General features: G+C 34.3%; 1 protein-coding gene across 4 annotated transcripts in view; it reads right to left on the bottom strand.

The window, feature by feature from the left end:
• The window catches only part of Pxn (Peroxidasin), a 254,896-nt gene that overhangs the window by 60,617 nt on the left and 166,527 nt on the right, over positions 1 to 27,752 (bottom strand). For all 4 annotated transcript variants that reach the window (XM_075306081.1, XM_075306080.1, XM_075306083.1 and 1 more), the window contains exons 3-6: positions 12,296 to 12,511; positions 11,708 to 11,779; positions 8,713 to 8,954; positions 972 to 1,859 (exon numbers count right to left, since the gene is read on the bottom strand). In XM_075306081.1, coding sequence (XP_075162196.1) covers positions 972 to 1,859; positions 8,713 to 8,954; positions 11,708 to 11,779; positions 12,296 to 12,511 — 1,418 coding nt within the window. The remainder of the gene's footprint in view (positions 1 to 971; positions 1,860 to 8,712; positions 8,955 to 11,707; positions 11,780 to 12,295; positions 12,512 to 27,752) is intronic.

Here is a 27,752-nt window from a genome sequence, read left to right as displayed (position 1 = left end):
ATATTTTTAATGTGAAATTTTAAACACTTTCTTTCAGTGTATTGTCATTATTGAAGGCTTTGCATGCTCGCCTTAGAATTGCACCCTGATTAAAAATTTTCATTTCATTCACACGTGGATCACGAGTCGTGAACGAAATGTAAACTATATCTCGTGGATGTTCGTGAATGGGACTAAACAAAAGTATGTCGTACGTGAGTGAAAATCAAATTCTGTTCGAAATTGCGCTCACGAAAAAATGCAAGGTCACGACTAAATTCACAGTCACGATAAAATTCCCGTTCATGAAAAAAATTCACACTCACTACAAAAATTCACGTTCACGAACCTTTTCACGCTCACGATGAAATTCATGCTGACGGTTAAGATTCTAATAGCGTCCATTGTGTGATGGTTCGCTGTTGAACCATATTTCAATTTTGGTATTTTGGTAACGGTTCGGTCGTGAGTTATGAAAATGTTCCCGACTTATGATTAATCGCAGCGAGTCATATGATTTGTCGTGAATCATGCGAATTGTCGGTTCACGCGTATGTTCATGTAGTGAAAATTTTCGTCATTCACGAGATATTTCGTGAGTCACGAGAATTGTCGTGTCCCGAATTTTTTAGTGAACCACGAGAATTGTTGTGCCTCGAAATGTGCGTGAATTTCACTCATATACACAACTCTACTTTATATAGTCGAATATCGATATTTCGACGTGTTAGAAATGGAATGGGAAAATCATTATAGTCTCATCCTAGGGTGGTGGGTAGAAAAACGAAAGCATTGAAGTTTCGTAGAGGGATCGTCTTGTAAAATTTCCAACTCAAACGATGAAATCTCATTTTGCAGTTAATTTTCTACTTATGTTTCGATGGCAAATGCTTTTGCATTGACGTTGTGTGACGATTTAATTGTCAATGCGATTACACATTCCAAAATAGGTTTGAAAATGCTTTCAATATGGCTTATAATCTATCACTCACCTTTTACTTCTATGTTGGCTACAGCCTCCACCTTTCCAAGGGAATTAGAAGCTTCACAACGATATGATCCCGCCTGAAGCAATGTAGGCTTGGTAATGACTAGACTACCATTTGCTTGAATACGCAGGGTATCGGTTGATAGTGCAACCATACGACCATTGAAGTACCACATAATCTCTGGAACAGGCAATCCCGATGCAGAACAATCAAGACGTACGGGGTCACCATTCAAAGCAACAATGGCATCACTAGGTGAGTGTATAAAAGTGGGAGCTTTGGGCTGAGCTTGTGTTGGGGGAGGTGGTGCTTGGGTGGTCGATGTCTGTATGGATTGTGGTCGTTGTGGCAAATATGCTGATGATGTCTGTTCAGGTCTGTGCCAAGTACTGAATGGTGGCTGTTGTTGGCCATGGCCTAGAGGATGAATATACTCCGGATACGGTCGACCATTTGAATCAAAATGTTCTCCTATACCAGTGCCTCCATAGAATGGAGTCTGCGGCTGATTCCACAATTGATTGTTGTTGCTACTCACATAATGATAATTCTCATTGTTATTGTTGTTACCAGTGTCAAATCTTGTGCCTATACCATGTATGGGTATCTCATTCTCCACCATCATACGGATGGGCTGAGTTCGTGTCTCGCCAACTTCATTGCGTCCAATGCACTCATAAATTCCAATATCATTTGCATCTACTGCGTTTATTTTGAGGGCACCAGTGGATAGGACTTGCATTTTTGGCGCATAGTCCTGGGATATTTCATTGGTGTTTTGCATCCAAATAATTTCCGGTTGTGGATCGCCAACCATGCGACAAGGCAACTCAACATTTTCACCTGTTGTTATATGCATGTCATGTGGTGCTGTGACAATTTCCGGTTTTTCTGTAAATGAAACAACAATGGAAAAATAAAAATAGATATGAGAATAAAAAAAATATTACAAATTTTGGGATATATACATATACAAAAAAGTGGGTTTTCATTTCTCCGAAAATAAATTATGGACAAACACTTCACAATTGAATGTTAAATTAAAAATTTTAATCGATACAACTTTTTTATTTCCAATTAATTCTGTGATTAATACTATCATATTCGTGATAGAAGAAATCTCAATTAAAAATTATTTAGAACAATTAATTTATTCATTGAGTCAGAAAAATATTTTTTACTGTTTTATTTATTTATTTATTTATTTTTTGATTTCCCTTGTGTGAATGTTTGGACTTACTCTTCGATTTCTTTTGACGCCACAAGAAGCTGATGAAGGTAAACAAAACACATGCTCTCAACGTATTCCAAATGTCTATTCTCTTGTCGCTCTCTTTTCTCCGAATATATATTGTAATATTCACATTTAATAATATTTAGACTTGAGTATATAAAATTTTTAGGGAAGCATCATTAACATGCGAAAAGAACAGCCGAAACGAATGCAACATACAATCAGTTTCACAACAATCACAAATTGTTCTCATCAATCGGTTTTCATTATCCTCTCTCCCCTCGCTCTCTGAATACGATATTGCAACAAATACATGTTTACTCGAATATTCTAAATTAATATATTTTTACATCCACATATATTATTTTTCTGAAACCCCGATTTCAATCAAATTTACCAAGCATTGGAAGAATGTCAATTCTACTCTTTATGCAAAATTTCACGTAAATCGGTAGTAAACTTTGGCCTCTGTGGTCATATGAGTCTAAATCGGACGAAAGATATATATGGGAGCTATATCTAAATCTGAACCGATTTAGCTGATATTTTGCAAGTTTTTCGAGACTTATAAAATATTCGGATGTACTGAATTTGAAAAACATCCGTTGATAAACACGCCAATTATGACCAGATCAGGGATAAATATATATCGCAGCTATATCTAAATCTGAACCGATTTTTTCCAAAATCAATAGCGATTGTCTTTGTCCCAAAAAACGACCCTATGCCAAATTTGAGGATAATCGGACTAAAACTGCGACCTGTACTTTGCGCACAAAAATACATGAACAGACAGACAGACAGACGGACGGACATACAGACGGACATCGCTAAATCGACTCAGAATTTAATTCTAAGACGATCGGTATACTAAACGATGGGTCTCAGACTTTTCCTTCTTGGCGTTACATACAAATGCACAAACTTATTATACCCTGTACCACAGTAGTGGTGAAGCGTATAATAAAGTGTTGAAAAACATCTCCTATATTTGAAGGCTTTTTATACCCACCACCATAGAATGGTGACGGGGGTATAATAAGTTTGTCATTCCGTTTGTAACACATCGAAATATCGATTTCCGACTATTTAAAGTATATATATTCTTGATCAGGGAGAAATTCTAAGACGATATAACGATGTCCGTCTGTCCGTCTGTCTGTCTGTCTGTTGTAATCACGCTACAATCTTCAATAATGAAGCAATCGTGCTGAAATTTTGCACAAACTCGTCCTTTGTCTGCAGGCAGGTCAAGTTCGAAGATAGGCTATATTGGTCCAGGTTTTGATATAGTCCCCATATAAACCGACCTCCCGATTTGGGGTCTTGGGCTTATAGAAATCGTAGTTTTTATCCAATTTGCCTGAAATTTGAAATATAGAGGTATTTTATGACCATAAAGAGGTGTGCCAAAAATGGTGAGTATCGGTCCATGTTTTGGTATAGCCCCCATATAGACCGATCTCCCGATTTTACTTCTTGGGCTTATAGAAACCGCAGTTTTTATTCAATTTACCTGAAATTGGAAATCTAAAGGTATTGTAGGACCACAAATACGTGTGCCAAAAATTGTGAGTATCGGTCCATGTTTTGGTATGGTCCTCATATAAAACGACCTCCCGATTTGGGGTCTTGGGCTTATAGAAACCGTAGTTTTTATCCAATTTGTCTGAAATTGGAAATCTAGAGGTGTTTTGGGACCATAAAGAGGTGTGCCGAAAATGGTGAGTATCGGTCCATATTTTGGTATAGCCCACATATAGACCGATTTCCCGATTTTACTTCTTGGGCTTCTAGAATCCGAAGTTTTTATCCTATTTGCCTGAAATTGGAAATCTAGAGGTATTTTCGGGTCATAAAGAGGTGTGCCGAAAACGGTGAGTATCGGTCCATATTTTAGTATAGCCCACATAAGAACGATCTCCCGATTTAACTCCTTCGGTTTCTAGGAACCGTAGTTTTTATCTGATTTGCCTGAAATTGTAAATATTCTGGTATTTTAGGCTCACAAAAACGTGTATCGGATTAATCCATTTAGTAATGCCTCCATATAGACCGACTCCACTTCTTAAGGGTGTAGAAGGCGCACTGATCATGAAAATTGCTTGAAACTCAATGTAAAATTTCCAGATTTTACTTCTACAGATTTAAGATTTCAAATCAATAACGTCTTGATTTGTAATTTTCTTGCACACTTACAAGAGATGTTAATGATTCCTCTAAAACTCAAACAAAAATGGTTCGTATAAATCCAGAATCTGATATAGTCCTCATAGGTGAAATCTTTAAATTTATCTTCGGGAAGTGTCCTCAAGTCTTCAAGCCCTCCTGAAATTTCAAAGGAAACCCTAATATTTGGTTCATGGTGGTGGGTATTTAAGATTCGGCCCGGCCGAACTTTCTGCTGTATATATACTTGTTTTCTTTATAGTCAGGACGCAAAAAGTCAACAAATCTATGATGGCTTTTTTAGTTATGAAGAATTTCTCCGACGTTAGTCACACAAAATTTTCTTTCATGTTAAGTCGCCCTGGTTTAATCCGAATCACTTAACTATAAGGACAAAACGACTTCATTGTAAAGTTTATCGACTTTTGGACATGGAAAAAAACAACATCAGAGAAATGTGTCTTCTCTGCTTAAGGACATGAAATCTTTGACCTTACGGTATTTTTTTAGTGTAGAAATAGAAAATGGAAATAAATTATCTTGAAAGAAATTTTTGGATCTGGAAAAGCTTTCTTTCCAGTGTAGGTTTAGCTTCGGTATAGTGGCAGCCCGTTATTTTAGGCTCACTTCAACTATTCAGTCTTATAAATGAGTGCTACCCGATTCTAGGTCTAGCCCAATGGCAATGATAATCCACCACCAGCGTTGCCATAATGAATTTTTATTTTGGACCAACATTTTTCCAAAATTGGACCAAAATTCGTACCAGCGGACCATTTTTCCAAATTACATTAATATAATTTAAATATTAAAAATTTTCCAAAATTTTTTTTCTACGATAGAAAATTTTGTCAAATTTTTATTTCTATTCAAAGTTTTTATTTCTAAGTTATGTACGATAGAGAATTTTGTCAAAAATTTATTTCTATAGACGGTATTGTCAAAATTTTATTTCTATAGATGATTTTGTAAAAATTTTATTTCTATAGAGAATTTTGTCAAAATTTTATTTCTATAGAAGATTTGGTCAAAATTTTATTTCTTTAAAAGATTTATTTTCTAAATTTTATTTCTATAGAAATGTTTGTCAAAATATTATCAAAATTTTAAAAATTGTGAAAAATTACCGATTTGACGAAAATGGACCAAAATCAACCAAATTCGAGTTGGTCCGACCATCGGACCAAATTTAAAATTTAATAATTTTTTGGACCAATTTTGGTCCGATCGGACCAAAATGGCAACCCTGTCCACCACTGCAAACCTTTTTAGCGTTTGTTTGAAAATGGAATTGATCCTATGACTCTTTGTATGCAAGGTGGACTTGCTCATTGCAGCACGATGGCTCAGTGCAGAAAGGAAGTAATCCGAACTATCATCATCCGCTTTGTTTAAAATTAATTATTTAAGAAAAGTAGCCGCAATGAAAATCAAATTGAACACCCATCGTTGTTAGACATCTATAGAGATTTCTAAACACCACTACATTTTTATTGTGACAAGCAAATTAGTTTTGATTCTTTGCTATAGCTGAGAGTGCATTAAGGGGTGTTCTAATTCAAGTGTTAGAGTATCGCAATAAAATCTATAACTCATTTTAATTGCTTTTCGTCTGAATAGAAATGCGAACAATCGTTTAACATCATACTATTTCATAGAATTTCGTATCGGTTCATTCAATTCTTTCATAATACACGAGTATTTCAATTCACTCAAGACATACAAACGTAGATAAACAAAATCCCGATAGTTAAATGACTGTAAGTTGCCCATTTTAATTACTCACAAATTGCAAGAGTTTATTGCCTAGAAAGGCTATTAAGGCGAATGGTCAGAGTGCTAATACCATAGAAGAGTTGACCAAGTTAATAAATAACAGGTTGGCTGATAAATCCCCGGTCTAATAAAGAAAAACACATTTTTTTTGTCAAAATTCATTTTTATTATTCAACATAGTTCCCTTCAAGAGAACCTTCCAATTTTTTGATACCACTTTGGTAGTACTCCTTCGGTTTTGCCTCAAAATAGGCCTCAGTTTCGGCGATCACCTCTTCATTGCAGCCAATTTTTTTCCCTGCGAGCTTCCTTTGGAGGTCTGAGAACAAGAAAAAGTCTCTGGGGGCCAGATCTGCAGAATACGGTGGGTGGGGAAGCAATTCGAAGCCCAATTCATGCATTTTTCCCATCGTTCTCAATGACTTGTGGCACGGTGCGTTGTCTTGGTGGAACAACACTTTTTTCTTCTTCATATGGGGCCGTTTTGCCACGATTTCGACCTTCAAACGCTCCAACAACGCCATATAATAGTCACTGTTGATGGTTTTTCCCTTCTCAAGATAATCGATAAAAATTATTCCATGCGCATCCCAAAAAACAGATGCCATTACTTTGCCAGCGGACTTTTGAGTCTTTCCACGCTTCGGAGATGGTTCACCGGTCGATGTCCACTCAGCCGACTGTCGATTGGACTCAGGAGTGTAGTGATGGAGCCATGTTTCATCCATTGTCACATATGGACGGAAAAACTCGGGTGTATTACGAGTTAACAGCTGCAAACACCGCTCAGAATCATCAACACGTTGTTGTTTTTGGTCAAATGTGAGCTCGCGCGACACCCATTTTGCACAGAGCTTCCACATATCCAAATATTGATGAATGATATGACCAACACGTTCCTTTGAAATCTTTAAGGCTTCTGCTATCTCGATCAATTTCATTTTACCGTCATTCAAAATCATTTTGTGGATTTTTTTCATGTTTTCGTCGGTAACCGCCTCTTTCGGGCGTCCACTGCGTTTACCGTCCTCCAATCAATTATTGTTGATTTCCCAGGGGCAGAGTCCGGAAGCTTATTATCAATACAAGTTTTTGCTTCCACCGTATTTTTCCCCTTCAGAAAACAGTATTTTAACAAAACACGAAATTCCTTTTTTTCCATTTTTTCACAATAACAAAAGTTGCTTCACAAAAGACGCTCTATCTCACAAACTAATTGACTTACAGACGTCAAATTTTGACACGAATCATTTGAAGGTTGGTACTATATAAAAATAATATGCATTTAATACTAGCGACGCCATCTATGTGTCAGACCGGGGACTTATCAGCCAAACTGTTAATTCCTGATAGCAAGAATTTTTTAATTAAAACTTATAGATTTAATAACTACGGTTTTTGTATACGAGGATAGTCTTTTATATTTCGGGATTAGAAATAAAAACAATTATTAATTTAACTTTATTGTTTTTAAAATTATTCCCCACTTAAATCTGAACACTTCTGCATGTATTTTTGCAACTCTGATTGAGGTATCACCAAAACATGCATTCTGAGTGCATCAAACCGCTTCTTTTGGTGTCGATCAGTCGCACAGTGCTACAATCCCATACAACAAATGGAGAAAAATAGGATAGGATGGGAATGGGTATAGATCGCTCTTTATAATTGTGTATGGTTAGAGACCAAGTGGTGAGCCAAATTTTGAGCCCCTACGACCTCAAAAAAACTCGTGCGAAAATTTAACTAATTTGGCTCCACATTTTGAAATTTGAAATTGAATGAAAAATGCATTGCATCATATCCGATTTAGCATCAATTCCTGATACCTTTATTCGTTGTCTTATTAAACGCTATTTTACTGAAGTTTCTAACAAAAAAATTGTGTGTGATATTTTGAAAAAAAAAAAACATGGACTGACTTAATCCATTTATCACCAACTCCTAGTAGATGTCAACCAGTCATGGACATTCAAAGTACTGGCTTTCCCCATAAACTTTAGTAATATATATATACAGTGAAGCCACCTTGCATACACAAGGTCGTGGTATCGATTCCTGCTTCGACCGAACACCAAAATGTTTTTCAGCGGTGGATTATCCTACCTCAGTAATGCTGGTGACATTTCTGAGGGTTTCAAAACTTCTCTAAGTGGTTTCACTGCAATGTGGAACGCCGTTCGGACTCGGCTATAAAAAGGAGGTCCCTTGTCATTGAGCTTAACATGGAATCAGTCAGCACTCAGTGATAAGAGAGAAGTTCACCAATGTGGTATCACAATGGAATGAATAGTCTAAGTTAGTCTGATACGGGCTGCCACCTAACCTAGCATACAGTGAAACCTCTCAAACTTGGACAGTCTGAAAACCGGACACCTCCCAAACATGGACAGTTGTCTGGGGACGTTTGCTATATTAACACATTAAAATTAACCTCTAATACCGGAACACCTCTCAAAGGTGGACAAAATTTAGGCGACCATGTGTGTCCAACTTTCAGAGGTTTCACTGTATTCCCACAGGATCATGGAATATGAATGAAGGATATTCCTTAGTTATACTTACTGCAGTGGAAGTGATACTCCTGTAATCCACTAAATCCATAACGATGCAGTGTCACTGGTGTTTCACAATTCAATGCAATGGTGATGAGTTTACGTTGCGGATGCTGCTGGTAATGACGCCACAATGAGTAAATGCCACAATTACAATCGATGGGGTTACCTTCCAAGCGTAAACGCTTCAAACTTGGCAAACGGGTAAATGCATCCGGTGGTAGATTAGTCAGTTTATTGTTGAACAGGAAACTGTGGCAATGTAGAACCATAAGTAGCAGTCGTATCAGTTAGAGCAAGATTAAATTGAAGCCAGGGAAGTATCCATTACGCAGTGGAAGCAGCAGCAAGAGCAGCAAAATCAATATCATTGAGGATAGTGTCAGTTGTTTCAGCATCATTATCAACCATATGGGCAAAGAAAAGAATAGAGAGAAATCAAATTAAAACCAACTTTAAAGGGGAAAAAATAGAAAATTTCCAGTTACTCTGTACGAGAATGGCAACGACAGATACAAGTCTTCAATGGCTAAAAACACTGGTTAACATATACATTTCGGGAATATTTAGAAGAGAGATAAATTCACCTCTGGAGTTTCACTAAAACTGAGCCAACGAATTTGTTCATTAGTATTATGAAAATTATTCAATCAGGTGATGAAAACTTTCATTAATTATGCCAATATGAGCATTTTCGGGATTTATATATAAATGTTAACCGATATACCGATGTTTTGCATAATAGTTGGATTAGACAAACGAAGTTTTCTTTTGAAGCTAATACATTTTCTTTAGTCAAGAAAAGCTGATAATCATCAAAAAATGCTTGGCCAGAAGTGGTGCAGAATTACCCAGCAAAAAAAGAGCTTCCAAAAAAGTAGTTTGGATCCCCAATCTGTGATCCGGAAGTAGTGCAAACTTGGATCATCTCCAATGAATTTTACACGGGCTTATCATAGGACGGAAGTACTCCCCTTTTAGATCCTTTGCATTACTTTAGAAGTTGTGTCCTGGAAGTTAATTTGAATGAAGAAATTTAAAAAGCGAAAATTTTTTTTTTCAACCAATTTCACATTTTTTTTTCAACCATATGTTTTATTAGACTATTATTTTCCTATTAACTAATTTTTACAATTTGAAAAACTTTTTCGCTCCGACCAGGGGTTGAACCTGGGTTTGCTGGCACCATAACAGAACGCCTTAGCACACTCAGCCACAAACGCCGTTGAATATAAAGAGTCGAAAGGTCAATTCAAATGTGTGTGCTATGATCGTAATACGACACCATGGAATAACATTCTAATTGCTTCTCGAGAAGTTCTTTATTAGTATGAACGAAAAAGTAAGAAACGCAGGTTCAAATCTCACCAGCGGCAATTTTTTTATCAAATATTTTTCTAAAAAAATATATTTTTATGTTATGCATCGTTTATATTTTTTATTTTCGACATATATTTTCATATAAATATATTTTTTTCATTACAAATCAACAAAAAAATTAAAAATTCTCGTAATTTGCAAAATCTTCTCAAGAGAACTTCATGGAAGCGAAAAAGTCTAACGGCACAGGTACAAATCCCAGCGGGGATGAAATTTTTTTTTTATTAATATTATTTTTTTAACCTTTTTATTAATTTTCTATTTTTTTTTATTAGTTTTCTATTTTTTTAAAATTTAATTGCCCAAAATTTGAACTTAAAATACCCTGATTGCGTTCTTTCTAATACTTGTCCAAAAGGACTGCATCGGAAGTGGAAAAAAATCATTGGGGGATCCCACGATGCGCTTTAGAAGAAATGTTTGTGGACTTGTCCAAAAGGACTGCATCGGAAGTTGAAGAAACTCGATGGGGGATCCTGGGATGGGCTTTAAAAGAAATGTTTGTGGAACAACTACCCATTTTTTTTGCTGGGTAGCTCATGCACAGAAAAAAATATCACAAAATATTTCCAATTAAAATGTTGCTTGAAGCCGAAACCTTTTTCAATTAATTAATTTTTTAATCAAACTAGAAGCACTGAATCAATTAAGTCAATAATTAAAAATTTTTTAATTTTTAATTTAAAAATTAATTGATAAAATTAATCGGAAGACTATGGATTTTTTTGTAATTTTTAATTAAAAAATTCTTCGAAACAATCCAATATTTAATCAAACTAAAAACACTAAGTCAGTTATGAGAGAGATTGAAAATAGTTACGTTTTAAATTAGACGAATTAATTGAATTTTGCAATCACCATCAATTAAATTGTTAAAATTAATTGAAATTGAAATTTGTTCATATAATCAATTCAGTTTTTTTTATGCTCAATTAAATCTATAATTGATACTTTCATTTTCGTAATTGAAGAAATTTCAATTAAAAAATTAATTGGATCAATTAATTTCGTGATTGATTGAAAAAATATTTCTGTGTGGGCTTGTCATAAGGCAGAAGTCATTTTTTTAAGCATCCGTTGTAATCATTTCCCAATAATTATTTTCTTAAATTCTTTTTGCCGAAATACATTAATGAGTATTACAAAAAATCCATAATTTTCTTTCAAACAATTTTTTTTTACCGTGAAAGGGAAATTGATTGCCTAAAACTTCATTTGGAAGCAACGAATTATTTTGTGTTAGCGGACTAGTAAACTCTTGGAAGGTCTTTAAACAGACAGTCTATTCTCTAACTTTTAAATGGGGTTCCAGCATATTTATATGTTTTTACAAAATATTCAAATACCCACACAGAAAAAATTTATTTACTCCAGAACGAAATTCCCCTTTTTGTACTAAAATATTTTCTTTAAGATTAAATGAACCCAAATTTAGGACATCTTTTATTTTTTGATTTGCTTGTAAAGAAAAAATGTTAGGGTCAATAGAATACATCCTTTGTCTCTAATTTCGTTCAAGGAAAATTATTGACGACCAGTGTTATTATTTCAAACCATAAGGATAAAAAAGTTTAATGGATGAGTATGACTGACTGCTTCAAGTACAAATGATGATTGATACTTACAGGCGATTTAAGACCGGTAGATTGGCAAATGTATCCGCATCAATTTGCCAGATGTCGTTGTTCTCCAGATAGCTATGTTGGTGGTGCACAATAAAAACAAGACATGGGAAAATGAGAAAAGAAGAAAGAGTTCAGTTGTTAGATTTCCAATTTCAACACCCTAGTAATTATTTGCCAACATTGCTCAAATACCAAAGCAAATATTTATACTTGTCCAATGGCGAAGCATTATAGGGTAGAAAACTCCAAAAAATTTTATTTCCCTTTCGTCCCAAGGATTGGGTGAAAATGTTCATACACCCAAAGAAAACATACTTTCCTCCGGAACAAAAAATTAGACAAACAAAATTTTCATTAATTAAAATGTATTTTCTTTAAGAGCAAATAAATCCGAGTTTATGACAAGCGTTACAACGATTGTCTAAATTTTTTTTTAATATTATTTTTAGCGCCAATAGAATAGTTTCTTTGTCTAAAATTTCGTTTCCCAGAAAGAGTAGTTTTTCTTTCAGTGTATACACACACAAAATGATCTACTAACACACATACCCATATTCATCCTTCCCTTTGGGGATATACCATACTTACATGCCTTCCAGTTGTCTCAACGATTGAAAGATATTCTTGGGCAAACGGGAAATACGATTAGAATTCAAATACAAAAATCGTAACGATGGCAATCCTTCGAATGCTCCCTCCTGCAAGTGTGAAATTTCATTTTCATTGAGGAAGAGTGTAGTCACCTTTGCAAGACCATCGAACGCACGACTGGGTATCTCTTCAAAATGATTGTAGCGTAAATCTCTGAAAAAGGGGAAAGAGAAAGAAAATTAAACGGAAACTCATAAGAAGGATTAATGGTAAAAATGCAAATTTCTTATGTTGCTATGGTTGCATTAGTCTTTGCAAATAGTTTTAAGGATTGAGGGAACGTTTTTCAGCAGTAAATTTTTTCTTCGGAATCATAAAGTCACGGCTTTTTAAATGCAATTTTCTTCTTGTTGATTTTGTAATTATGTTGGTTTGATTCTATTATCTCAGCATTAATTAAAAACTACATAAGAATTTGAGAGGATTTTAATTGGTGGACATAATTACAAGTGGTATTCTCAGTTGCAATTAAAAGAAAAATGCAAAATGATTCATACCAATATTAACCCTCTAATGCCTAATCCCGCCTTTAAGCGGGTTTCTTTAAATAAGGAAGCTTTTAGTAAAACACACCTTAAGAGAACAAAAATGGGTAAAATATAAAGAAAACTTAGTTGAAAGTGTTCAAGAATTGAATTGAATTTTTCTTGTTTAGTTTTCTTGCTTTTTGCGTCGTTAACATTGAATATTAAATCAGCTGGCAAAAAATTGCGGCATTAGAGGTTTAAATAACATTGAGCAATGGCAATTTCGTCTATACTTAAAGAGAGTCTAGAAAAGATGTTGTAAGAAAACGAAAAAGTTTTGAAGTTATATGGAACTTAATGTTTATTTTGATATAGCCTCCATATTGATCAACAATCGTCCACTGTATAAATCTTCAGGTCTCGAATTATAAGAAAGGCAACGATTTCATAGGATTTTCTTCAACGCATACACACGCGTTGGCATTTTACATTATTAACATAAAAATGTATACCCCGTTTCTGTATATCGAACGAAAACCCAGTCTATAGAAAAGTAGTCACTCGATTTCGAATCAATTTGGGTTTCTGTATTTCTGAAAGTTCGTATCGTTTGTATGATAGTACGTACATTGATTACACTAGGTCACAAATAACAAAATTTTCTCTGTGGATTGGTTCTAGCATAATTTTTCTCATTGATTTTGACCTACTAAACACGAAAATGAGTTTTAAAAATTTTTCTGTCGATTGGTTTTCGAGATACAAATTTTTGAACTTTTTTTTAATTTTTGGAGGTACACTTACAATTTTGAGCATATCTTTCGTCTTCTTTGACCTATTTGATCCTAGTGGTACTCAAATTAAAGAAAATTTAGCCGTCTACAACTCATTTTCAAATCGGGTAACTAGTTTGGATGTTGGCGGCTTAAAAAGGTTAAAAAACGGCGATTTTTTAGTAAAAATGTGGCAGAAAAAATCATATAAAATATAAAACACGATGCTAACAGCAATCTTGGTTTTTTTACGTATAGCTGAAATTTTTACAAAGAAAATAAGCCCTTACTTAACAAAATCTTACAACAAATAGCGGACTTATATTTTTTTGGTAAAAGACCGAAAAGACCAAATCAACGCCAAAAAAAAAATGAGTAGAAACAAAGATATAACTGTACATTTTATGTCATGTGGAAAACAGCGTTGATGCGTTGATTTGGACTTTTCGGTCTTTTACCAAAAAAAATATAAGTCCGCTATTTGTTGTAAGATTTTGTTAAGTAAGGGCTTATTTTCTTTGTAAAAATTTCAGCTATACCTAAATTGCAAAATTGCTGTTAGCATCGTGTTTTATATTTTATATGAATTTTTATATGTTTTTTTCTGCCACATTTTTACTAAAAAACGCCGTTTTTTTAACCTTTTTAAGCCGCCAACATCCAAACTACTTACCCGATTTGAAAATTTTCTGAGAATGAGCTGTAGACGGCTCAATTTTCTTTAGGATCAAATAGGTCAAAGAAAACGAAAGATATGCTCAAAATTGTAAGTGTACCTCCAAAAATTAAAAAAAAAAAGTTCAAAAATTTGTATCTCGAAAACCAATCGACAGAAAATTTTTTAAAACTCATTTTCGTGTTTAGTAAGTCAAAATCAATGAGAAAAATTATGCTAGAACCAATTCACAAAACGATTGTTGGCTAGTGTTATCAAAAAATGAGTATTTTTAAACTTTTGGCCTGAGAATTCATTCCAATGTTAACAATGTTTTTACTTTTTTACTACCTTGACACCTATGACGTACGTTCGTTTCCAACTCGACAACAAAATATGAAGTGACTTGCTTTTTGGCATAGACAAACTAATGCCCTGTTCCTGTATATCGAACCAGTTCGAAAGAAAGGCAGTCACTCGAATTCGAATGAATTTGGGTTTTTCTATTTTTGAAAGTTCGATTCGTTTGTATGAGAATACATTGAATGAGAATTCATTCAAATGTTAATAATGCTTTTACTATTTTCTTGACACTTATTGTATATGTTCGTTTATTACTCGACAACAAAATATGAAGTGACTTGCCTTTCGAAATAAAAGAACAAAAATCAATTTTCTTTCGTTTGGAATACGAAAGAAAGCTTTCGTTCGATATACAGGAACAGGCCATAAAATCAATTTTCTTTCGTTTGGTATTTGAAAGAATGCTATAGTTCGACATATTGAAACAGGACATTAAACTCTGGTATATATCACATATTTTGCAAATGTATTAAAGGGTGATACGGTCTAAATTTGGTCAAGGGTAAACGCGTGTAAATCGGTGAAATCGTTTATTTAAAAAATCAAATTAAATTTCTTTTTCAAGTTCAATTAGTATAAAATTCAGGAAAAATATTAAGTTAGGCTTCCGCTTTTCCAAATCCGAATTGCCGGGCCTCACGCTTGACACCTGCCATCAGATTTTGTACAGCCACCTTGTCCACCTTCTTCGCCGCAGAAAGCCAGTTTGCCTTGAACTGCTGCTCGTCCTTAGCAGTTTTTTTGGTCTTCTTTAGGTCCCGCTTGACAATAACCCAGTATTTCTCAATTGGGCGGAGCTCTGGCGTGTTGGGAGGTTTCTTGTCCTTGGGAACCACCTGCACGTTGTTGGCGGCGTACCAGTCCATGGTCTTTTTACCGTAATGGCAAGATGCCAAATCCGGCCAAAACAGTACGGAACAACCGTGTTTCTTCAGGAAAGGCAGCAGACGTTTATTCAAACACACTTTCACGTAAATTTCTTGATTGACAGTCCCAGAAGCTACGAAAATGCTGCTTTTCAAGCCACAGGTACAGATGACTTGCCAAACCAGATATTTCTTTGCGAACTTTGACAGTTTTATGTGCTTGAAAATATCTGCTACCTTTCCCCTTCCTTTTGCCGTATAAAACTCCTGTCCCGGAAGCTGCTTGTAGTCGGCTTTGACGTAGGTTTCGTCGTCCATTACCACGCAGTCAAACTTCGTAAGCTTCGTGTGTAGAATGTTGCTCCTATTTTGATTTTGGAATTTACTCTTTAGTTGTCAAAATGCCGTCTAAGCAAGAAGAGCAGCGTATCAAAATTTTGCTCGCGCATCGCGAAAATCCGAGCTACTCGCACGCAAAGTTGGCAAAATCGCTAAAAGTTGTCACATCAACCGTTACAAATGTAATTAAAGTGTTTGGGGAACGTTTGTCGACAGCCAGGAAGTCTGGATCGGGGGGAAATCGAAAACCGGAAGCTGCTGAGACGACAAAGAGAGTTGCCGGTAGTTTCAAGCGAAACCCTAACCTCTCTCTCCGAGATGCCGCAAATAAGCTGGGTGTATCGTCTACAACCGTGCATCGAGCCAAAAAACGAGCCGGACTATCGACTTACAAGAATGTAGTGACTCCAAATCGCGATGATAAACAAAATACGACTGCCAAAGCGCGATCCCGGAGGCTGTACACGACGATGCTGACGAAGTTTGACTGCGTGGTAATGGACGACGAAACCTACGTCAAAGCCGACTACAAGCAGCTTCCGGGACAGGAGTTTTATACGGCAAAAGGAAGGGGAAAGGTAGCAGATATTTTCAAGCACACAAAACTGTCAAAGTTCGCAAAGAAATATCTGGTTTGGCAAGCCATCTGTACCTGTGGCTTGAAAAGCAGCATTTTCATAGCTTCCGGGACTGTCAACCAAGAAATTTACGTGAAAGAGCGTTTGAATAAACGTCTGCTGCCTTTCCTGATGAAAGACGGTTGTTCCGTACTGTTTTGGCCGGATTTGGCATCTTGCCATTACGGTAAAAAGGCCATGGAGTGGTACGCCGCCAACAACGTGCAGGTGGTTCCCAAGGACAAGAAACCTCCCAACACGCCAGAGCTCCGCCCAATTGAGAAATACTGGGCTATTGTCAAGCGGAACCTAAAGAAGACAAAAAAAAACTGCTAAGAACGAGCAGCAGTTCAAGGCAAACTGGCTTTCTGCGGCGAAGAAGGTGGACAAGGTGGCTGTACAAAATCTGATGGAAGGTGTCAAGCGTGAGGCCCGGACATTCGGATTTGGAAAAGCGAAAGCCTAACTGAATATTTTTCCTGAATTTTATACTAATTGAACTTGAAAAAGAAATTTAATTTGATTTTTTAAATAAACGATTTCACCGATTTACACGCGTTTTCCCCTGACCAAATTTTGACCGTATCACCCTTTAATTATTATTTCTCCTTACTTTAATGACGAGAACCAAAAATGAGGAAAAAAGTTTTATACAACACACACACATTTTTTTCTGATTCAATCACGAAATTTTTTGATCCAATTATTTTTGTACCCTCCACCATAGGATATACCCCCATCCTATGGTGGAGGGTATAAAAATTAATTGGATCAATTAATTAACTTTGTTAATTAACTTTGTCATTCCGTTTGTAAAACATCGAAATATTGCTCTAAGACCCCAAAAAGTATATATGTTCTGGGTCGAGTTGAAATTATGAGTCGATGTAAACAAGTCCGTCCGTCCGTCCCTCTGTTGAAATCACGGTAACTTCCGAACGAAATAAGCTATCGACTTGAAAATGGCCACAAGTTATTGATGTAGGTCGGATGGTATTGCAAATGGGCCATATCGGTCCACTTTTACGTATAGCCCCCCATCCAATCCGGCTGAAATTTGGCACATGGTGTTAGTATATGGTCTCTAACAACCATGCAAATATTGGTCCATTTCGGTCCATAATTATATATAGCCCCAATATAAACCGATCCCCAGATTTGGTTTGCGGATCCTCTAAGAGAAGCAATTTCATCCGATCCGGCTGACACACAAAAATTGGTCCATATCGGTTCATAATCATGGTTGCCACTCGAGCCAAAAATAATCTTAATTGGAAATATTTTGTTGATATTTTATTTTCTGTGAAATTAAGGTCACACATTTACTAAATATGAAAAGATTTCATGTTTTCCTAAAATGGATGAAGTTAGCTGAAATTGCGTTTATAAGTTTTTCAAATTTTACTTCAATTTTGCCTGTCTAGAACTTAATATAGCGCTAAAAACATTTTAACAATTTTTAATTCCAATTCTCTTTCTTCCAAAATATGACATTTTATTAAACAGCAGAAAAAAAATTACTACTATTTATAATTTTTCTTCAATTTGACAAAAATTATTGACTAATTTGTATCATGTTGCAATTATTACGAGGGCAGTTCGGAAACTTCTTAGCCTAGCACAAAAAGCGCGGTATAAAGAGAAAAAGGTTGTGTTTTGGAAACTTTCATCTCTGTTATTAACACATGTTAAATTTTGTTTCGATCTGGCAACTCCTTCATATAGAAAGACCAAAGATAATTGAGAAGAAGATGCAGTCTTGTCATAGCAAAACTGAAGCACCAGAGGACTCTGCCAACAAAATATCATAAAGTTTGCGTCGACGTGTCTCTCAAATGTACTGTCGTTTGCGTCGGAAAATATCATAACATTTGTGTTTTTCATAAATTTCTGAATAAAAACACACAAAAGCAATACCAAAACGATTGTAGAAAATTAAAATAAAACGTATGTCTATTTTAAAGCAAATATTCATTCTGGTTTTATGTGAATATTGCCGTTTAAATTTATTCTTGGGCAGAGCTGCTTTGGAAAAAATTGACAAATAAAACAAATTTTTTTCTCATAGCCCTCTACACCTTGACATTTGTTTTCTCTTTATAAGAGCACAATGCTTAATCTTGTCATACTCAATTATCTTTGGAAAGACGCATCCGCATTTTTTTTTACAATGGAAGAATTAGAAATGCGTGCTGTCATTAAATATTTACATAAAAAAGGTTTATCGGGACAAGATATTCATAATGATATGGTGAATGTGTTAGGTGAAAGTGCTCCTTCATATGCAACAGTAAAAAATTGGGTTGTTGAATTTAAACGTGGTCGTACAAGTATTGAAGATGAACCACGTAGTGGACGTCCAAAAACAGCAACAACAACAGAAATTGTAGCCAAAGTGCATGATATGGTATTAAATGATCGACGAATAAAAGTGCGTGAAATTGCTAATGTCATGGGCATCTCAAATGATCGAGTCCATTTCATTTTGCATGAAGAACTACAGATGAAAAAGCTTTCTGAAAGATGGGTGCCGCATTTGTTAACAGTCGATCAAAAACGCATAAGAATGAACATTTCTCAAGCTTGTTTGGATCGTTTTAAGCGAAATAAAATGGATTTTAAGCGTCGTTTCATAACTGTTGATGAGACATGGATCCACCACTATACTCCAGAGACAAAAGAACAATCCAAACAATGGCCTGAAGCTGGAGGAAGTGTCCCACAGAAGGCAAAAACAATTCAATCGGCTGGTAAGGTTATGGCAACGGTTTTTTGGGACTTCAAAGGTATTTTATTGATTGACTATCTGCAAAAGGGTAAAACAATAAATTCAGAGTACTATTGCAACCTTTTGGATCAATTAAATGTACAAATTCGAGAAAAACGTCCTGGCTTACAACACAAAAAAATAATTTTTCATCAAGACAACTCACCTTGTGCGCTCGTGTTTTAACAATGGCTAAAATCAACGAATTAAAGTTCGAGTTGCTTGACCACCCACTTTATTCTCTTGATTTAGCTTCCAGTGACTTTTACTTGTTCCCAAATCTAAAAAAATTCCTTACTCCACTACTATTTTGAAGACCTTGAGGAAAACTTTTAATGAAGGGATAGAATTGCTAGAAAAGCGTTTGACTAAGTGTATTGAAGTTTCAGGAGATTATATTGAAAAATAAAAACATTTTTGAAAAACTAACTATTCTCTTTCATATAAGCTAAGAAGTTTCCGAACCACCCTCGTAAAATATTTTAGTTAAAATTTTCTAATATAAACCTAGGGAGCCACCGTGGTGCAATGGTTAGCATGCCCGCCTTGCATACACAAGGTCGTGGGTTCGATTCCTGCTTCGACCGAACACCAAAAAGTTTTTCAGCGGTGGATTATCCCACCTCAGTAATGCTGGTGACATTTCTGAGGGTTTCAAAGCATCTCTAAGTGGTTTCACTGCAATGTGGAACGCCGTTCGGGCTCGGCTATAAAAATGAGGTCCCTTGTCATAGAGCTTAACATGGAATCGGGCAGCACTCAGTGATAAGAGAGAAGTTCACCAATGTGGTATCACAATGGACTGAATAGTCTAAGTGAGCCTGATACATTGGGCTGCCACCTAACCTAACCTACATTTGCTTTCATGATGGGTTCACTTTTTTGTTGGTGTGAAATTCATATGAAATAGATATAATGGGGAATATTATATAGATATAATGGGAATATTTTGAAAAATCTACCAAAGCGTCAAGAATTCTCCCAAACAATAAAAAATAAATAAAATTTTTGGTAGAAATCTACCTCTAAAAGTTTAAATAAAAAATCCTACAAATCTAATGCCCTTTTTCTGTATATCAAATAAAACCCCAGTCCACAGCATATTTAGGAAGGTAGTTTCTTGCTATCAGGTGATTACAATTTCTTCATTTGAGCATAACTTTGATTGTCGGTATTTGCTTCATGGCATAGGCGTAGCTAAAGGGTTTTGCCATCTCCACTTACCAAATACCATGCAATAGTTTTTCAAACTATGATTACATATCATTGAATTAAATATTCTGGTTTCTTCCCATCTACAAGAATTTATTTTCTCTTTTTGAGGTATCTTCACAATGAGCACACATTGTAGCTTTTACCCCTTACGAGAATGTTGCTAGCTACGCCAATGTTTAAAATAAAAATTAAAATAAAAATTCAAAATATATTTTTTTATAGGCCGGTATGCACCTCTAGCGAAAAATTTCATTCCCATAAGAAATGCATTGCTATTTATGCTAACGAAATTTTCGGTAGCGTTCAATTTCGTAAACTGGTACGCACCTCTAATGAAAATAACAGGGTTGTCAAAAGCATATTTTGGCAGCAAACATTTAATTTATTACAATCATTGTGTGCGTAAAAGTTTTGAAAGGTCTGTAAATAATAAACAATTTATTTGAGGAATATTTGGAACATATATTAACAATTTTTAAAAGCTGGTTTAAAATTTGTGTACACAGCCCTGTTGTAGACTTAAATAAATTTTTGCTACCGAAAATTTCGCTAGAGGTGCATACCGGCCTTATACCAAAAATTTTGAAATATCGAATTTGTTTTAAATTTATGACAGAGAAGTATCGAAATAAATGGTCCTCATAATTGATGGTAAGAACTACTTCAATTATTCTTGTGAACCGTAACACATTTCTTCATATTTCGAAGCATACATCGATACATTTCCATATTGCAATTTCCATCAAGTGGGATAGTTAATTCAATTTAAAGTTTCAATATGGCGAATGACATTTTTGTTTTTGCCCCAGTCGAAAGAAAACCAGTCACTCGAATTCGAATCAATTTGGGTTTTTATAAATTTTTAAAGTTACTTTCGTTTGTATATGAGAATACATTGATTATTAAAAATTAGTATTTTCTTAAATTTTGTTTGGTCTGAGCATATTAACAATATCTTTACTCGCTTTGCGGCGTGTCGATGTATGTGGGAACTATATGAAATGTTGGACAGATGTAGCCTATATTCGATAACGAAAGAGAGTGCGCTTAATTTCAGCACTATAGCTTCATTATTGAAGAATGAATCGTGACTAAAAGAGGCAGACAGACAGATATCTTTAGATTTTTTTTTAAATTTTAGTCTTATCATGGTCGCAAATCGAAATTTCGACGGGTTTCGACGCTCGCCTTCACGGTCTGTACGAGATTTTGGTATGCATTTCGTTCCTATCTGATTTAGACTAAAAAAAATAGCTTCTCTCGAATTTAATTTTTTACTCTTCGTCTGGACGGAGAATTAAACCGCGGACTATACAATTATAAACGGACACACACCACTGGGCTTATTTGACAGAAGCATTTAGTTGGCCACATTGGAGCAATGGTTGTACGAAATTACAAGAGTTTAAGTTAAGATTCCTTCATTCCTTCCGACGCTAACTTTGTTAAAAATCTTGAAATTTGTAAAAAGTCGCAATCTCGAAAATTCTTCTTTTTTCAAAATTTGAAAAGCTGGAAAGTCCGCGATTGCAAAAATTGAATAGAGAAACGATTTTTTTTTTTAAATTTTGAAATAATCGAAAAATCGATTTTTGATTCTCACTACACACAAAAAAATTTTACGGAATTTTTTCCAATTAATATTTTAATTGAGTTTTAAAAAATATTCAATTAAAAATTTTATTGATTGAACAAATTTTTTAATTGAAACAAAAATCAATCACAAAAATAATAGTATCAATTAAGTTTTTAATTGGATCAATTAACTTTTTAATTGACCTTCAATTAATTTTTTAATTGATACTATCATTTCTGTGATTGAAGACATTTCAATTAAAAATTAATTGGATCAATTAATTTCGTGATTGAATCAGAAAAAAAATTTTTTGTGTGTACAATCCCTAATCTGATGCTCGGATAAAATTTGCAATGAATCATCCGCTGGTGCCTTTTTCTACTTTTTTCTCTCCCTGAATATTTTATTGGGTTTTGGGTACAGAAAATGTAAAAGCAAGTGTATGACTGGCAATGCTTTGGCTATAAATGAAGGTGCATCATTGTTGGTGTTTCCCTGGCATATTTGTTTTTCTTTTTTGATGCTCCAGGCTTTCACTTTTGCTCCATTCGCAATTTCCCATGGACACAAATGTAGGTCAAATAAATAGTGGCTGAACAACTGCCAGTTTAAGCGATGTTTAACACGGTCCCTAGTTCCCTTTTTCTCGAAGCAAGTTTCAAATTGGAGGGGGATTTCATTGTATAGCATTGATCACATGACCTAAGTCGCTCAATCGTTGAGTTTCCATCTAAGGGGTTTTGAAAGTTTTGAATGCAGAAATTTCAATTTGTTTTTAAACATTGTGCGGTATGGAACTGTGAAAAACTACTTAGGCTAAATTCTCGCTCCCCCACACCTCCGGGCGGATCATAATTGGCTAATTTTTATCGTGGGATGGAAACGATGGAAAATGTGCGTTTATCATCTTTTAGTTATAAACGGCATGTTAGGCTGTACATTGTTTATTTATTTAAAGCTGAAAATCTTTTCTTTGTTATAAGATACATCGATTACTGTGACCTAAATCCTTTACGAATATGTTGCGTTAAATAAGATACCCACACAGAAAAAAAGTGTCTCGTAAATTTAAGAAGATTTGTCCAATAATTTATTACAAGAATTTTCCAGAATTTTAGTTCATTTTTCGTATCTTCAACGAAAATTAACTACTCGAAAGGAAATTTTACAAATTCTAAGTAGCAATCGTTTAGTTCATGGCCTACCAAATACGATGGAAATTTCCTTAAAAAATTTCTTAACTGGTAGTTAATAATTCGTTTGTCATGCTATAAAACTACTTGTGAAATGTAAAGTACTTTCTAAATAATAAGTGCAATTTACTATACGATTTTTTTGTATGAGAAAATAGTTTTTTTACGAAAAATGAAATTTCAAGTGCATTGAAATTTTTATTATTCAATGTAAAAAAATAATATTCAATTCCAGATGAATTTGGACAATTTTTGTTATATCACAGCGTATAGTTTAGTCATAAATTGGTAAGTACTTTTTTAATATGGCTTTCTTTTAAAAAGAATATTTTTTATGTATATTATTATTTGTTTTTTATGTATATTATTATTTGTTTGGAAACCAGTTTAATGTTTTTCTTTGTTGTATAAGCAATATTTAATTTCAGAGCAGCTACAGATGGATTCGAACAAATTTAAAAAATAGAGAATTGCTAAGTTTTCTTTTAAAAATTGGCTTTCTTTCAACTAGAATATTTACGTTTTTATGACCTATTTATCATCAAAATTACAGGTTTTTAATGCCTTATTTTAGTATTTCTTTAATCAGATTTTTTGGAAACCAATGTAATATTTTTAATGTAAAAAACAAATATTTAATTTCAGAATAACCCCTTAAAAATTTGAAAAAATTTTTAGCACTCCTGTGCTTGTAATTTAATAGTGAATTGGTAAGGATTCTTTAACTTTCTTTTAACCCTGGACAGTCATCCTTATTTTTTGTACATTAACGTCATCCTTCGTCATTTTGACTACGTCTCATTTCAAGGCGCTATAATTTTCATCGTGAGCGAAAAAGTGAACAAAACTTGAATTTATTTTCTTATTCAATTTGGTTTTAGTATAAAACAAAAATGCATAAAACGGTCGAATTAGTATAACTTAAATTTACCATTTCCCAATAGACTAAAATGCATTTTAATTCACAAATGAAATTACGTGTCGTCATTTTGACGAATGATGACTGTCTAGGGTTAACCAGAATATTTGTTTTTTTTATGTATATTATTATTTTTTTCATTAAATTTTTTGGAAACCTATTTAATAATTTTATTTAATGTCAAAAATAAATATTTAATTTCAGAGTAACCCAAATAAATTTGGACAACTTTTTATATTTCCCCTCAGCGTACAATTTAATAGACAATTGGTAAGTTTTATATTAAAACTTTGGCTAACAACACAGTTTTATGAGTTTATATAGAATACTTCATTATTTCTCTAATTGTTTCAGGTACAAATTTTATGAGATACGTTTTCCAAAGAAAAGTTGAATTCCTTACACCATTTGATAAAATGCCCCCAAATATGTTAAGTTACAAGCTAAAATAAACAATTAAAAAATTATATTTCAGTAAATGGTATTAATTTTTAACAATTTTCATTTTTGCTTCCATTTTTTCCAGCACGATATGTGAAAAAATTACCTACGATGAATAAAACAAGTAAGGAAAGTTTAAAGTCGGGCGGGGCCGACTATATTATACCCTTCACCACTTTGTAAGTCCACATTTTCGATACCATATCAAATCCGTCCAATGTGTTGCTATATGAATCCATACACATATATTCTGTATATCTGAGCAGATTTGTACAGAGTTCTGCAATACTTATAGATTTTACATTTAAGTCGGCTAATGCGCTGAGGTGGAACACAATGTTAGTAAAAAAATAGGGGAAACATTTAAATATGAACCAATTTTGAGGCAACTTCGCAAAAGTGTATTTATGATTTATCGGTCGATAGATGTGTAATAGAGTAGTAGGAAAATTTGAGTCATTTTGATAAGTTTTCGACTTAGCAGTGTCGATTTGATAAGGAAAATGTAGGTATTTCGGCCAGTTTTCCCTAAATAGGAAAAACATATATATGGAATCTATATCGAAATCTGAACCGATTGCAATCAAATTTCACATGCAAAGTCTACTCCCTGTGCAAAATTTCATGTAAATCGGATAACAACTTTGACCTCTGTGGTCATATGACGGAAAAACGGGCGAAAGATATATATGGGAGCTATATCAAAATCTGAACCGATTTCAACCAAAATAAACACGCATATGCAGAACCTTAATTCTACTGCCTGTGCAAAGTTTCAAGTTCAATTCTACTCCCTCTGCAAAATTTCACGTAAATCAGAGTAGCACTTTTGCCTCTGTGGGTATATTAGACCAAATCGGGCGAATGATATATATGGGAGCTATATCTAAATCTGAACCGACTTCAACTAAATTTTGCACAATTAACGATACTATAAAACGTACTCTTTGTGCAAAATTTCAAGCAACTCAGGGCAAAACTCTGGCTTTTGAGGCCATATAAATCCAAATCGGACGAAAGATATATATGGGAGCTATATCTAAATCGGAACCGATTTTAACCAAATTAAGCACACTTAACGATACTATTAAACGTACTTGTTGTGCAAAATTTGAAGCAAATCAGGGCAAAACTCTGGCTTTTGGGGCCATATAAGACCAAATCGGTCGAAAGATATATATGGGAGCTATATCTAAATCTGAACCGATTTCAACTAAATTTGGCACAATTAACGATACCATTAAACGTACTCGTTGTGCAAAATTTGAAGCAAATCAGGGCAAAAATCTCGCTTTTGGGGCCATATAAGTCCAAATCGGACGAAAGATATATAGGAGAGCTATATCTAAATCTGAACCGATATCAACTAAATTTGGCACTATTAACGATACCATTAAACGTACTCGTTGTGCAAAATTTGAAGCAAATCAGGGCAAAACTCTAGCTTTTGGGGCCATATAAGTCCAAATCGGACGAAAGATATATATGGGAGCTATATATAAATTTGAACCGATTTAGCTGATATTTGGCAGTTTTTACGGGGCTGACAAAACATTCAGATGTACAAAATTTGAAGAACGTCGGTTCATAAATACGTGAATTATGATCAAATCGGTGATAACTATATATGGCAGCTATATCTAAATCTGAACCGATTTTTTCCAAAATCAATAGCGATTGTCTTCTACCCGAAGAAAGACGTTATGTCAAATTTGAGAACGATCGGACTTAAACTGCGACCTGTACTTTGTGCACAAAATTACATATACAGACAGACGGACGGACAGACAGACAGACGGACATCGCTAAATCGACTCAGAATTTAATTCTAAGCCGATCGGTATACTAACAGATGGGTCTACGACAATTATTTCTTGGCGTTACATACAAATGCACAAACTTATTATACCCTGTACCACAGTAGTGGTGAAGGGTATAAAAAGGATAAGTCAAAATGTCCAAACAGCAAGTTCAAATGAACTACTCTCTGTTCCACGTGGTCATAATTTTTATTCACAAAAAAAAAACATATTAAGAACTTTCATCATAAGTTTTTATAATAAAGTACTTTTGCTTAAAGAAAGTTTAATTTTAATGTATGAAAATTTTCATAATAGTAAAACGGTTTGTTGTTCCCTTAATTATTTAATTTCTCTGTACTGTGGTATGACTGATTTAAAAATAGTTTAGTCGTCGACCTTTTAAAGAGACTGTTAACCAACTTTTTTTATCGGGTTTCCCAAAAAATAAGCAAGTAATCCAAAATAATACCGACTTTTAACTTGGTAGTGGTATATAAATCTTATGGTGTTGTAAAAATGAACTAAAATACAATGTTATAGATGAACTAAAATTTAAGAGAATTATAAACTAGACAAGTTGAAAAAAAATCTTAAGGGCTAAATCATGGTCAATATTACTACAGTTTAGTTCATTTTGCAATGGAAAAGGGTTCGCTGTTTTTTCAGTGCATATGCATGGAAAAATATTTCGAAGGATGTATTAATAATTTCTTATTTTCAAATAAGTCCAAAGAATATATAGCTGTTTTCAATATTAAAATAAAACAAGTAAGTAAAGTCTAAATTCGGGCGGGGCCGACTATATTATACCCTTCAACACTATGTAGACCAACATTTGTGTTACCATCATCACAGAATTTTGTGTAAAGTGTGGGAATTTGGCCATATTTGTATAAACCGGAAGAACGAATATATGGAGGTTTTATCTAAATCTGAACCAAATTAGATCAAACTTGACTCACTTAAATATCATATTAAATATAATCTCTGTGGAAACTATCCAGTCAATTGGAAGAAAATCCCATTGACAATGGGTCCAAAATATGAAATAGTCTACCATATTTTCCCACCTCTGGTGTACATATATATGGGAGCTATACCTAAATCTGAACCGATTTTAACCAGATTTGGCACACATAACGATATCATTAAAGGTACCTCTCGTGCAAAATTTAAACCAAATCACGGCAAAACTCTGGCTTTTGAGGTCATATAGGTTCAAATCGGACGAAATATATATATGGGAGCTATATCTAAATCTGAACATATTTCAACCAAATTTGGTGCACTTACCGATATTATTAAACGTACTCCTTGTGCAAAATTTGAACCAAATCACGGCAAAACTTTGGCTTTTGAGGCCATATAAGTTCAAATCGGACGAAAGATATATATGGGAGC

The sequence above is a fragment of the Haematobia irritans genome, chromosome 4 (assembly GCF_050003625.1).
Source record: "Haematobia irritans isolate KBUSLIRL chromosome 4, ASM5000362v1, whole genome shotgun sequence".
Lineage (NCBI taxonomy): Eukaryota > Metazoa > Arthropoda > Insecta > Diptera > Muscidae > Haematobia > Haematobia irritans.
The sequence above is the reverse complement of the archived record's forward strand: the minus strand, read 5'-3'. Positions and strand labels throughout refer to the sequence as shown.